This window comes from Echinops telfairi, unplaced genomic scaffold (genome assembly GCF_000313985.2).
Source record: "Echinops telfairi isolate 266 unplaced genomic scaffold, ASM31398v2 ScPeMD7_70;HRSCAF=299, whole genome shotgun sequence".
Classification (NCBI taxonomy): Eukaryota; Metazoa; Chordata; class Mammalia; order Afrosoricida; family Tenrecidae; genus Echinops; species Echinops telfairi.
In genome coordinates this window covers 15,297,456-15,312,114 of record NW_022103968.1, presented here as the reverse complement: position 1 = coordinate 15,312,114, position 14,659 = coordinate 15,297,456, and the positions used below count along the sequence as shown (strand labels likewise).

Here is a 14,659-nt window from a genome sequence, read left to right as displayed (position 1 = left end):
ACTGGCTTTACTGAGTTATAACAGGATCTATTGCAGTAGGTTCATGGGTCAGTGGGCCCCAGATCCAATCTACAGGCAACGGAAGTTCCGTGGTATCATCGGCTACAGGCCTTGTTCATTTCACACATCTGAGCCGGCCCAGCGCCAGCCCTAGCCCTGGGCCTGACATTGCAGGAGGTGCTGGGTCCTCAACTCCTCCATTCTGTCAGAGGTAAGTAGCGAGCCAAGTCCACACATCTAAATGAATCCTTTTATTGCCTGGTTGAATCCACTTCAATCTTGAGGTAAGTCAGATCCAGTTTGCCAGGGCAAAGATTCTACCAAGGAACATTGAAGGGTGGGGCGCAGGAGAAAGCTTATTCAATGTGCCTTGTATTATTTTGCTGTGGCAGCTGGAAGTGTGAACAACCTAAAACTGGGAACTGAGGGAGTTAATGTCCTAAAACAGCTCTCACTACATCATCAGCTTTCCAGAAAGCTCGTAGTCAGGGCTCCTTGAAGCAGTAGCGGGACCCTGAGCTGCTGAACTCCAGGAGAGAATCTTGCATTGGGCTCACGGCTAGGAGGCTACCAGGCAAAAACAATACATCTATAGTGTTTTAGAGATCCCCGAGAGATTTGCACACCAGTGCTGCTGGCACTATTCACAGCAGCCAAAAGTTGTGACCATCTACTTGCCCACCAGTAGGTGAATGGATAAACCTTGATATGGTGAGTTTATCCACACTCAAGCCTGAAGGAGAGAGATTTTTAAAATCATTTTATTAGAGGCACATACAACTCATCACAATCCATACATACATACATCAATTGTGTAAAGAACATTTGTACATTCATTGCCCTCATTATTCTCAAAACATTTGCTCTTCACGTAAGCCCCTGGCATCAGCTCCTCACTTCCCCTTCTCCCTCCCAGCTCACTCATCAACCCTTGATAATTTATAAATTATTCTGTCATAACTTATACCCTCTGATGTCTCCCTTCGCCCACTTTTCTGTTGTCCGTCCCCCAGGGAGGAGGTTATATGCAGATCCTTGTAATCGGTTCCCCCTCCAACTCCATTCTCCCTCCACCTTCCCGGCATCACCACTCTCACCACTGGTCCTGAAGGGATCATCCGTCCTGGATTCCCTGTGTTTCCAGTTCCTATCTGTACCAGTGTACATCTGTGGTCTAACCAGATTTGTAAGGTAGAATTGGGATCATGATAGTGGGGGGGGGGAGGAGAGAGATTCTTGATGGGACCTACTGTATGGGTGTAGCTTGCCAGGTGAAGGAAGTTGATCACAAAAGGATACACAACCTCATTTGTGTAAAAAGAGGACAGGGAAATGTATAATAGAGATCAGAGTTCCATGAATGGATATGGGGGGTGGGGGAATAGGGCTAATGGGGGCGGGAGAATGGCATTAAGGACGGGGATGCACAGAGGACTATTGCAAGAGCTGTGAAGCTGTACACCAGTGAGAAGTTGCAGATGCAAAAAGGTCATTTACAACCGTGATACACCCCGCCCGCCCCCCACAAAATCCTGAGGCTGTTTATGAAGTTTGACCTTTTTTGGTTTGGAGGTCATAGTTCATCCCAGTTAATTGGCCCTGGGAAGGTGGTTGGTTATAGTTCCACCTCCTACTTCCTTGTGTGAGATGCTGGGGGTCTTGGGTAAAAGCTTGCAAGGCCCCACCACCTACTATAAGCCAGGGGCTCAAGGCTGGCAGAGGCGGAAGCCCCTGACCCACCCACAGCCATCTACCCAGACTGCTCTCAGAATGCACTTCGTGAAGACTTCGCCTCACTGCCATTTGCCACCAAGCAAACCGTACCTAGGGCAGAGTAGTGTTTCAGAGACTATGGGAGCAGACGGCCTCTTCTTTCTCCCACAAAGAGGCTGGTGGGTTTAAACTGCTTGCCCTGAGAAGCCTGCCACTAATCCACAGTACCATGATACTGGCCCTTTGCCGGGCGATGGGAATGATGCCGAATGGGCAGTGTGATGTAGAGGGCTTACCTAGCTTTAGGGGGTAGTTGAATGATGATGACGTTGGGGTCAACTGGGCCTCCTGGGTGATCCACGGGTGCTCGATTCCAGCAGAAAGCACATTCTCCGAAAGCCAAACCAGTCGAATCCTGCGCATCATTCCCTCTTAAGGAGAAGCAGAGAATGTATGTTCTAATCCTCAAGACAATTAATTGGTGCCTGCTCCAAACTTGAGGGGCCGTTAGCTTTGAGGTAGATTTATTTCCTCTTGTTGCCCCTACGACCTTGGTTCTTGTTCTGGCTTAATCCGCTGTCTGGAACACATAAAAAGCAGGCCTTTATTTCCCCTAGGGCCCCTGATGCCACAGTGGGTAAGTGCTGGGTTGCTAACTGCAAGGACAGCTGTTCTAAACCGACAGCCACTCTGTGGGAGAAAGATAGGCTTTCTGCTGGGAGACTCTCAAGGGCAGCTCGACTCTACCCTATAGTGCCTCTGTGAGTCGGCATCAACTTGCCGGCAGGGAGCTTTTTGTTTCTGTATTTTGTTCCCGCTGGTTGCCTGGGTGCCACGGTGCGTAGGCATTTGGCTGCTAACTTACAGATGGGCAGTTCAGCCCCAGCAGCTGTGCCTTATGAGAAAGATGTGCCAGTCTATTCACATAAAGGTTCGTCTTCGAAACCTCATGGCACAGTGGCAGCAGCACCAGACGTAGGGGCTGCACTAGGTGACTGTGAGAATTTATTTATTTTTCTATAAAAATAATCCCTGTAGATCAGCGGTTCTCAACCTGTGGGTCGCAACTCCTTTGGGGGTAGAATGACCGTTCACAGAGTTGCCCGATTCATAACAGTAGCAAAATGACAGTGATGAAGTAGCCACGAAAATAATTTTATGTTTGGGGGGGGTGGTCACCACCACATGAGGAACTGTATCAAAGGGTCCTGACAGTAGGGAGGTTGAGAACTAGTGCTGTAGATCGTTACCACATCCAAAATATTTTTTGTAAGTACAGTTGATAATAAAAAGCAAAAATTCTGTTTTTGAACCTTCTCATGCACTCCTGGTGGCACAGTTGTTCCGTGTTGGGCTGCTCACCCCAACACAAACAGTTCAGGAGGAAAGCGAGCCTTTCTACAGGTAAATGGTCAGCTCTTGGGACACCACGGAGGCGCAGGGACCCTGCCCTGCAGCCAGAATGGGTTGCATAACCGTTCGTTTTCTACGGTGCTCCCAGGCTGCGCTGTTGTTCCTGCCGGATTACAGTGACGCTTCGAACCCTAAGTTCACTGAATTCACCTGTTGGTTTTGTTGCCAGGACTGCTTTGATCAACACTCCTGGTGTGCTTGCTCCGGGGGCACATAGACTAAAAGGAGAACACTCGTGGCAAGTTAGGCTGCTAACTACAGCAGAAGGACACTGGGCCTCTACTCAAGCCCTCCCTCGATGCAAGAACCCTTTGTTCTAATGACCTAGCATTCTGTGACGCCCGTAGTGACCTCTGAGCAGTGGGATGATGCGGGTGTGGGTGCCCACCCTTACTCGTCTTTGATTGTTGGAATGCGCACGAATCTCTGTTGAGAACATTAACACTGCGGATGACCCGTATGCGCCCTGGCCATGCACACGGACTGCATCGTGCCTGGCATTGCGTTGTTTGGCTCTGTGGGGTTTGGTTTTAAAAGCAAACAAAACCCTGAGCTTGGACTTCAGGCACTCAATTCTCGCCGTCCGGCTGCAACCGCAGGACATACGTACAGATGATACACAAAAGGCAATCGCCATGACACGCAGAAACGGTAGCAGAGTCAACATTTTCGCCCCAGTCTGAGCAATCAACTGCGCGCAGCCGACAGCAGACGGCGGCATAAGCACTCTCGCAACAACTCTGCAGACTGGGATACAGACCCTGGTTACAACAGGGGTGCCCTGCCAGCGGGCTCCCAGCTCCGCCCAGCGCCCCTCCCCGGGGAGAGCCCCCGGCCCCGCCCGCCTCTGGGGAACCACACACACAGGTGTCCCACGTGGCTCCCGGCACGCGCGCCGGCAGCACCCTCCTGCCGGCCTCGCCGCCCAGTTCCAGCCAAAAGCGGCCTCGGCGCGGCCTGGCAGGCAGGTTCCATTTGCGGTCCGAGCAAGGAGCGCGCTCCGGTCGCCGCTCCCGCCCGCCTTCGTGCCCAAGGACCCGTGGACGCCGGTCCCCTGGCCGGCTGGTCGTGCGCGCTTTGTCTAGCATTGTCTGCGTCCCGCGGGAGCGCGGTCCTGGAAGTCGCGTCCGGGCAGAGCGCACCTGGCGGCCCAGAGGCCGGCCGGGGACCGGGCAAGCAGCGAGGTTGAGAAGGGGTCGCTGGGCCTGGAGCGGACCCTCTTAGGGACCCCAGCAAGCCGTGATGAGCCAAGGGCTGGGACCGCAGGTAAGGGCGCGTGGGGTGGGGGTGGTGAGGGTTCCAAACCCAGGCTGCCAGCACGGCCTCGGGACCCTTGGCCAGCGAGCTCAGGTGTGGATTGGCTTTTTGGATAAGGGCTTTGCAGACATACCCCTCCCCCCTCTCCTTTGCAGGTGTGGTGTGGCTCTCATGCAATTTCCCCAGGTCTGCAAGCAGTCCTAGAGGGGAGGGAACTCCCAGGGACTTGTCCCCCGTGGTGGCCCGGCCCCCTCCCATTTGCTGGGCCGGTGACTGGAGGGTTTCAGAATTGCACCTTAGGATCTGGACAGGTGCATCTTTTCAAACATCCCAGGTCTGGAGCTAGGCAGCCGCTCTGGTGGGGCAGAGCTTAGGCCTGCAAGCTGCAAGGTCAGCCATTGCAAACCACCAAGTGCTCCTAGGGAGAAGGGTGAGACTTTACTCCTGTGAAGTTACAGACTTGGAACCCCACAGGTGGAGCGCTGTGTTGAAATCCACTCAATGGCAAGGGGGTTGGTTTTTCTTTTGAGGCACCTGGGAGGAAGAGAAGGGCTTCCAGGGGGCTCCAAACCTGGGCCTGGAATAAATCAGTTTGTGCGGTGTTTAACGATAGTGCCTTCAATTAAAATCAGAAGCACTCAGTGTCCTCCCTGCCCCCCTTCCCCCATCATCAATTCAATTCCTACCCGAAGTCAGCTGTCTAAGGCTGCGTATCTTTACCACCTGAGCAGACAGCCTCATCTTTCTTCCTGAGCAGCTGGTGGGTTTGAATCACTGATCTTAGCAGTTCAACACTTCCTTGTCAGTGCCATCCGGGCTCCTTGAAGCCCCAGAATCGAGCTGCTAAGTGTTTCATAAGCTCATGTCTAAAACCTAGAGGTTGGTTTCTGTGGCCTTGTAGTAAGCAAGGTGCCTTTGTAGAGAAAAGAGCCCGAAACCAGGTTGCAGAAGGCCGAGCTGCAGAAGTGGATTAGTAAGGGCTGCCGGAAAGCCAGCAACCCGAGCCAGTTGCGTTTTTGTTCCTGCAATCATCTAGGGCAGGACTCCTCACACTTTTTAAACGGGGCCAGTTCACTGTCCCTCAGACCGTTGGAGGGCTGGATTAGAGTTTAAAAAACCCCAACTATGAACAAATTCCTATGCACACTGCACATATCTTATTTTGAAGTAAAAAAACAAAATGGGCAAAAACACCCGGCGGGCTGAATAAATGTCCTTGGTGGGCCATAGTTTGAGGACACCTGATCTAGTGGGTTTGTTAAAGATTATCCCCATTGAAGAGAGGAGTTGAAGAGTCACCCAGCTGCTTAGCAACGGAGCTTGGAGTGAATGCTGCCCCCAAACCTGAGGACCTGGGCACTCCCAAACCTCACTGTTCCTGGGGTCCCCTGCAGAGAATTTCTGCTAAATGCCATCAAAGCCAACCTCTCAAGAGCTCTCGGGCACAGCAAAATGTGGGGGACCCCGTGGTTTATTCCGCCTACCCAACTGTACCCCCAGCCTCCAGTGAATCCAGGATCAGCCAGTCCAGCATGACCCTTTGGTACTCACTTCCGGTTGTCGGCCTGTTAGGTGCGGACTCTGTGCAGACTCACTTCTCAGAGGAGCCTGACTTTCCCTAGGGAGCTTTTAGAGGACTCTCCCCACCACTGCCCTGTGAACCTGGAAACTTGTCCCTCGCTCCCAGCTCCGATTCCCTGGGCCGGGGCCAAGTGTTTTGGCAAACAGACAAGGTAGAGGATTGTTCCCCAGAAAGTCAGCCAGCCCTTCCTGGCCAGAGCAGCCGCATTCAGGTGATGACTGTGCCGGAAGGGCTCAGATTTCCAATCCAGGGGCTAATCTAATAATTGGGGTGGGGGTGGCCTTTTGTAGGGCGGTGGGGGGGGGTGTTCCTCTTTCATTCTGCCCTCATTTCACTTCCATTGCTTGGGGGAAGAGATGCATGCATTGTCCTGCAAAAGACCCCTGTCTTCAAATGTGGCTTTAGTTGGGCCTTTGTTTCTCCTTGGGCCCAGGGGCAGTGTGCTGGGGGGTGGGGCTGGGGGTGGGGGTGGGTGATGATGGTCGCACTGCCCTGCCACTGACCCAACCCCACTGTCCTAACCTCTGCTGGTCCTGGGTGAACCCAGGACCTGAAGGCACAGGCCATCAAGTGAAAAGATGGGAGTCGGGGAGCCCTGGAAGCCAGGTCATGGACCTGAAAGGGGTGAACTGGATGAGCAAGGTGCTTGTTTACAGCTGGGAAACAGAAGGGGCTGATTCCTGCCCTTGGGTTACATACAGGCTGCTCCTGAAGGCTTTGCACAACAAGGCAGAGTTTGCCCAGGGTCTCCCTCCCTGTGCTCCAGCTGAGGGTTGCTAACAGGTATTGGCTGGTGGAAACCCATCCAAGGGCAGGACACAGCTGGGCAGCTTTTCAAAGATGTCTTTTCCTCTAAGGATCCCTGGTGGCACCATGGCTAAAATACTTGGCTGCTAACCGAAAACACGGCTATTACAAGCACCAGCCATACCTCCTTTGGAGAAAGACGCGTCCATCTGCTTCTGTGAAGATGGACAGCCTTGGAAATGTCGTGGGGGGCAGGTCTCCTCTGAATTAGAAACTACTCCTGGGCAGTGGGTTTCTGTCCATTCCTGCCCATCACTCAGGGCCTCTTCTCCGGAGCCTGGACCTCCTGGCAGAGAGTGGCCCCTTACCTCCCAACTCGACCGTCTCTCCCTGCTGGTCGATCCAAGACTGCTCGTAGAGTCTATCCTCCAAATCAAGAAGGTGGCAAACTGACTAGCCCGCTGGGAGGCCAGAAGGCAGCCTACTCTACTTGTTAGCTGGGGAGCCTGGGAGAAGGCACTTGCCTGTAAAGTGGGGCTCATACCTGCCAAAAATGGCTCAGGGCCATATCAGACCACCTCTGGCTGCCGTTGGGAGAAGGAGAATCCATCTCCACACCTGCTCAAGGCCAGTTGCCACAAGGCAGACGTCAGACAGGCCTCCACCGTCCATCTTTCCTTACCTGTTCTGGCACTAACCATCCCTCCTACAACACTGGACTTTTCTTCCTGGTTTGATAAATTAGCTACAATGGCCACACAGAACTCACAATCAAAACTCACAATTGTGAGAATTTATTCAGGGAGCTAACAGGTCACCACAAGTCAGGTTCAGTAAGCAGCAATGGTCCAGTCCTTGGTCCACAGCAGCGCCTCTCCTCAGCCAGCAGCCAAATCTCTCTCTCTCTCTCTCTCTCATCCTCAGGCTCTCAGCCACGTGGTCCCTTAGCTTCTGCCTCTGTGGGACAGGAGGCTCACCTGCCGCTCCACCTTGCTAGTACAACCGCTCTGCCCTGGCTTCTTTGCCCAGTCCCACGGTCTTTGGGCCTCGGCCTCTGCTCCCTTCCTGCTTCTGAGACCGCTCACGGAGTCCCAGGGGAACAGCAACTGAAATGAGCCAATTCCCTCAGAGTGTTACATGTGCCCTATTTGCATAGCCCCACCCAATCATTTGGTGGGAGATACATACATAGACGGGATAGAAGAGCCGTGGTAGGAAATTCTGCATGTAGTAGGCGCTCACAGACGGGAGTAGATGTTGAGTCGTATTGGTAAATCCATCTTTTAAAAATGGTTGTGTGTTAATCTGGGTAGACTAAAGAAACAAATTCAGGGAGACTCGTGTAAGAGACTTTATATGAAAGAGCAATTGTACATTAAAAAAACACCCCTGCTCAGTCCGATATTACTCCATATGTTGATACGAGTCCCCAAATTCCTCTTTAGACTCACACTGCCATGCAATGATGCCGAATTCAGGAAGATCACAGGCCAGTGGGTGGAAAGTCTGGTGGATCCAGTGGTGGTGGAGGTATCTCAGTGCTGGCGTGGGTCTCCATGTGGCTCCTTCAGTGTGGCTTGTCAATAGGAATATCTCGCAGGGAGACAAGCAGAGAGAGTCTGGCCTCTCGTGAGCTGTTTATATACATAACCCCTCCAAATGAGGTCATCAAGCAGTGACCTGATTGAAAGCTAGACCCCACCCCTTCACTCTTACTAGTCTCCAGTTGGCACCAGATTATGTAACTACCACATGTTGTAAGCTTGTATTTTGAATGCCCATTGAGCATTTTGAGAACACCTTGCTGGGAGCCGGGGCTTCACCAGCTGTTGGGTGGGAAGTGTCTGTAAAGGGTGCTAAGGACCCTTCACCAGCTCTTTGATTCTGGGCACAGCTGCAACTACCCTGCCAACATGGGGCCCTTGGAAAAACAGAAGTCTGTTTTCTTTTCACAGTTGGGGGCCAGCAGTCTGAATTCAGGGCCCCCACTGTAGGGATTTAAGCAGTGTGTGCATGCTTGCCTTCTCTGACCCTCTCTTTCAAGGAAGCCCCTTGCCTTTTAGTCCTGCTCCTCATTCCTTGGTGATCCTCATGTGGCATCTCCTTTCCTGCCTGTCCGACTGTGTCCTTGCTGCTCTGCAGAACTCCGCAGTGATTGGCTTGAGTTCTCACACTGATCAAGGAGCGCTGGTGGCCCCATGAGATCAGCACTGGGCTGCTAACCGCAGTCAGGGAGGAAGATGAGGCTGTCTGCTCCCATCCAGATCAATCAACGCTCTCAGAAACCCTAAGGGACCGTTGTCTACTCTGTGCGCTCTGGTGGCTCTGAGCAGGAATCAGCTTGGTGCCAGTGGGATTTTCTGGCCTCAGCCACATCGCAAAGAAAGCCCCGGTTACAAACCGGATGATTCCCACAGGGATCAGCCCATAGCAGCCCACGTTGAAAGAGGTCTGACTTCGTTTGTCTTGGTATCAAAAAGGCGGCAGGAGTTTAAGGGACTCAGAGATCGACCGTAGGAGCCTTCCAGCCCATCTGCAGGCCGGATTTGGGCTTCTTCATGGGCTCAGAAGGTATGCCTGGGCCCCAGGGGGCTGAGGTGCCAGCAGAGAGGAAAACCTAGTCCGTGGCATGAGAATAGGACCATCTGGCAAGCGGGACAGCTGCTTCTGGGCAGTTCCCGTCCCTGCCACGACCACCGGTGTTGCAGGAGAGGCGCCGGAGGTGCAGCTGGGCCCCAGAGCCTGCGTCATCGGCTCCCACGCTTCTTGTATCCATCCGCAAATTGCCAAGGTACATTTTGTGCGGATGAGCGGACACATTGGAGACACTAGAAAAACATCCACCAGGGCAAGCAGAGGCACAGAAGCTGCTTGGGTTGGTCTGGGAGCCTGGCAGCAGGGTGCCTGTGTTTACTGAGCACCCCAAGGTGGGAAGGGCTAATTGCTCTTTCTTCCCTGTGATCCCTGCAGCAGCCTGGGGAGGGGGCTGCTAGAAACCTAGTGGCCTGAAATGCCTTCTTGAGCAGCTGCCCAAGGTCAGGTGCTGTGGCCCCTGAGAAACCGCCTAATCTGCAGACTGGATGGCCCTGTGAGCCCTTCGCCTTCTCCCTGCGCTGCCTCTCGCCCGGCTGGTGCCTGGGTGGCAGGTGGAGGCTTGCTCTGAGTCTAGGTGTACAGCACGAGAGGAGAAAATGCCTCGGGGCAAAGGAAAAGCCTAAATCCACCCTGCTGGCATGTGCTTGGGCTGGAAGCATGGAGAGGGTAAACTTCTGCCAATCTCCTTTCTGCCCACTGCTCCTCCCTCTGGGTCGAGTCTGGGGAGCTCCTGTCTCTGGGGCTGGCAGCCTGGGCTATCCCACGACGTGTCTTTGGGTTACCCAAAGACCCGAGCAGCCTCTGAGCCCTTTGAAGCATGACCAAAGGAGCGCTCAGCGGGTCAGGGTGTGTAATTCACCTATGTCTAGAAACATTTTGAAATCCCTGGAACTAAATATACAATGGGGTGAGGTCAGATCGTCACAAGTGCCTGGGAGAGGAGGGGCCCAACGGGCTCTTTAAATCTAGAAGACACCCTGGTAGGTGGTGACTGGCCTGGCCTCATCTTGTAGTAAGGAGTCGTGGCCTGGCCTCATCTTGTAGTAAGGAGTCGTGGCCTGGCCGAAGGCTGCTGAGCTGGTTAGAGACCAGCACCTAGATAGTGGGGACACCTGGGTTCATGAAGAGGCTCCTCCGTCACCTGGGAGCAGGTGTGGCCTCTGCCTGGGCTCTGAAGCCAGGTTTTTCTCCCACCGCCATCTTGGTGTGGATGGCATTCTGAGGTGGAGCCCCCCCCCACCCCTCTCCCCCGAGCTGATCCTGGCTCCAGATCCTGGTTCATGGAGAGGAAAGCCGCTGGACTGGGTGGAGGTCCTGATCCTGGTGGCTGTCAGCCCCCACCTGCCCGAGCCTCTTCTCCCAGGTGCTTCTCAGCTCATCCATCCTGAGCCTCTCCCCTTGCGCTCTCACACCGCATGGCCCCCTTTCCCCAAGAGGAGCAAACAGGATCTGGAGAGAGTCCTTCTCTCCCTGTTTGCGGCTATTTCTGAAATTCCACGTCCGGTCCAGGGGCAGGAGCAGAGTCATTGTGCACTCTGCTGCCCCCGTTGGTCAGTGGCAGCGCTGCTCTTCAGGTGGGTTTTCGGGCTGAGCACTTGCCCCTGCGTCTCTGCCCCCTGGATTCAGAGTGGGGAAATGCCCGCTGGGAGGCCTGCCTGTCTACCTGGGCAGAGTTGATGGTAGCATCAGACACATTGAAGAAATGGCTATCAGTGCAGGTGAGGTTAACAGAATGTTAGTGACCTGCCAGAGAGGGCTGGGACCTGTCTTCTCTGTGCTTCACAGAGTTGCTGTGCCCATGCAGGTGGGAGGAGTCAGTGCACTGGGCTGCTCATGGAAAGGTGGGAGGTTCAAGGCCACCCCGGGCCCCTTGGAAGAAAGGCCTGGACTTCAACAGCTGAAAAGCGAACACCGAATACCTGAGGGCAGCGGTTCTCAATCTGTGGGTCGCGACCCCTTTAAGGGTTGAGAGACCCTTTCACAGGGGTGGCCCAATTCATAACAGTAGCAAAATGACAGTGATGAAGTAGCAAGAAGATCATTTTATGGTTGGGGGGTCACCACCACATGAGGAATTGTATTAAAGGGTCGTGGCATGAGGAAGGCCGAGAACCGCTCTGTCAGAGGGACTTGCAGGTTCAAGCTCACAGGCTAAAGTGAGCCCTCGAGGGGTGACGCCTGCTGTCTGACGGCCTGTTCGCCACCTTCGTCTGTCTCGAACAGGGAGTTCCCTCAAAGCTTGGACCTCCCCCTTTCTGTTAGTTCCTGAGTGAGAGTTGCTGTTATCTGTTAACAGAAGGAGAATTTAGTACAATTTGCCTTGTTCTTCTCAAGACTTTATTGGTATGTTAGTTTAATGCAGAGAAGTTAGGGTGGGGTGCTGGGGGGAGGGGTTGTGACTTTGGATTCTGAAGGGCAATGAATAGATTTTTCAGAACTGATTATTACGCATTTTTAGAATTTTCCCCCCCCTTGCTAAATTATCCTGAGGGCTGCCAGTGGGGCGGAGCGAAGGAGCCTATATCTTAGTTTTGTGTGTGATCCCTTTCAGGACCTACCCCCCACCTGTCCTTGCTTAGACTCCAGGCTGTCCGGGAAAGACTGGACATCATTCCTCTGGGATGTTAGTGATGGCAGTGCCCTTTCGGGGCCTCACGGGGACAGCGGGAAGGCAGTCTGGTCTGTCACTGGCAGTTGTCTGGTGCTGCAGTAGCAGAAATACCACACGGGGGCTGACTTTGAAGAACAGAAATGCATTTCCTTAGTTTAGTGGCTAGATGCCAATCTCAGGCCCCTGGGGATAGGGGAAGGCACTCTGAGACCTCTGGGGGAAGGGTCTCATCCAGGAAATGTCGGATCTGCCATTGGTTCCTGGGAGATCTCCCTGCGCCTTCTCTCTCTGCTTTGCACTACAAGCGATTGGGTATAGGACAGACCCCATACTGGCCCCTTCTCGAGCATCATAAAACCCTGTTCCCACAGAAGGTTACATCTACAAGTGTAGGCTAGAACTTCAAAAAACTTGGAAATGCTCTTCGATCCCTAACAGTGTGGTGTCAAAATCAAGGTCCTTCAGACTCTGAAACCAAACTCACTGCCATCGAGTTGATGCTGACTTAAGGCCACCTTATAGGACAGGGTGGAACTGCCCCGGCTGATTTCCAAGGGTGGAGCTCTTTATGGGAGCTGCCAGCCTCAGCTTTCTCCCTCAGAGTGGCTGGTGGGTTCAAACTGCCGATCTTGCTGCTGGCAGCCCAACTTGTAGTCCACGATGCCACCAGGTCGATAACTTCTCAGTAAAATGACCTACTTTCTGCCCTCAGTAATCCCCTCAAAAACGGATCCAGGCCCCGTGGAGCTGAATGTTACCCATGTGAGAGGTATTTGTGGAGTTCTGTGTTGGGCTACTAACGACAAAATCAGCAGTTCAAATCCACTAGCTGCTCCAAGGGAAAAAGAGGAGGCTGTCTTGTAAAGATTTACAGCCTGGGCTTATTGATTAACACCAAGTAGTTGGAGTGAAGTCTCCCATGGGTTTTCCAGCTGTTGCATCAATTACCAAGGCAAGGAGCATCCTCTGGATTAGAATGCCCTAAACACAAGCTCAGCGGTTCTAAATCACCAGCTGCCTCGCGGGAGAAAGATGAGGCTTTCGACTTCCATAACGAGTTACAGTCTCTGAAACCCCCAGGAGCCTTTCTTCCCCTCCCTGTAGGGTCACGAAGAGTCGGAATCGGCTGGGCGGCAGTGAGCCGTCCTTGTCTGGGTGGTGGGGTGACACAGGGAGTTCCCGCACTCATTGTTGGCTGCGCTTTCTTTCCCTTGTCCTAGGGCAGCATGTCCTCTGTTCTGTGGCTGGGAGCCACCTGTATCTTCCTGCTTTCCACAGGTAAGAGGTCCTCATGGTGGGGGGGCGATTACTAGGGTGGGAGTGAGTGAGAGTGTGTGTGCGTGTTAAAAAAGAGCCCTGTGGCATAGTGGGTTACACGTTGGTCTGTGCACCACAAGGTCAGCAGTTCCAGCCCACCATGCCCTTTGAAGGAGGCAGATAAAGCTTTCTGCACTGTAAAGATTTACAGCCGGGGGCAGCTCTGCTCTGCGGCGTGGCTGTGAGTCAGAATCGACTCGGCGCAGTGAGAGGGGCTTGGTTTCATGTAAGTGTGGCCCAGCCTCGTCTCCCAGCTGCCATTTGTTACACACGCGGAAGGTCTGTTTCATTCATTAGCCTCCTGTCTTTAGGTACAGCTGTGCCTTGTTTTGCTTTTTAAGTTTCACAGATCCCCCTGGTCTACTTGATTTTGTTTTTTTTGTAAAACAGTTTTATTGCACATACCGTAATTTACATCTTATAATTCAGTAGTTCAATCATATGAAAAAGAGTTGTACAGTCATCACCACAATCAATTTTAGAATATTTTCTTCTTTCTTGTACTCCTTGTTATTAGTCTCTTTCCCCCCAACCTCCCTTACTGTACCCCCAAGAAGCCATTAGTCCAGTTATGGTCTCCATAGATTTTCCTGTCTTGGATTTCTTTCGCAGAAAAACATACCCCCAAACCTAGCAACAATAACAAAGTAAAACAGAGGAAGAAACTAGAACACATTTAAAATGGGTTGAAAGGGAGACCAGAGGATAAGATATTACATTTGAACCTGACTTATCTGCCGTCATCAAATTTGCAAGGTTCTCTCTCTGATAGCAAGCTGTGCCTTGACTTGCTGCTGGCGTGAGACAGCTGTGTCCGTTTGTCCGTCTGACAGCTTTGACTGGGGCTGATGGGTGGCTCAGCCTGTTGACTGGAACCAGCTCCTCTGTGAGCAGAGACTAATAGAAGGGCGGGAGCACTGATCCCAGTGGCGGGAGTGTTCCCAATGAGTTGAGGTTGCACCTGCAAGTGAGGTGAGGTGAAGGGCGGGCAGGGAAGGAAGACAGGGCCAGGAGGAGCTAGAGGCCCGCCCACCAGGGCTGAGCTCATCAGGTGACCTGAAGCAAACTGCAGGGGCCGCCGCCCAGGACAGGCTTGTCCCTCTAGAGCAGTGGTTCTCCACCTTCCTAATGCCGCCACCCTTTCATACAGTTCCTCCTGTTGTGGTCACCCCCAACCACAGAGTACTTTCATTGCTCCTTCATAACTGTCACTTTACTACTGTGATGAATTGTCATGGAAATACCGGGTCTGCAGGATGTCTTTTCATTGTTACAAATTGAACATAATGAAAGCATAGTGATTCATCACAAAACAATATGTAATTCTATAGTGAAATATTTATTTCTGATGACAAATAAGTGACATTTTTCTTTTTTAACATTTTATTAGGGGCTCATACAACTGTTATCCCAATCCATACACA

At 52.7% G+C, this 14,659-nt stretch overlaps 1 protein-coding gene across 1 annotated transcript in view; it reads left to right on the top strand.

The window, feature by feature from the left end:
• Nucleotides 1–4,297: 4,297 nt before the first annotated feature.
• VWA2 (von Willebrand factor A domain containing 2) overlaps nt 4,298–14,659 on the top strand; it is a 43,369-nt gene continuing 33,007 nt past the window's right edge. Inside the window, exons 1-2 of the mRNA XM_045291485.1 lie at nt 4,298–4,392; nt 13,139–13,196. Of these exons, the coding sequence (XP_045147420.1) occupies nt 4,369–4,392; nt 13,139–13,196 (82 nt within the window). The 5' untranslated portion in view covers nt 4,298–4,368. The remainder of the gene's footprint in view (nt 4,393–13,138; nt 13,197–14,659) is intronic.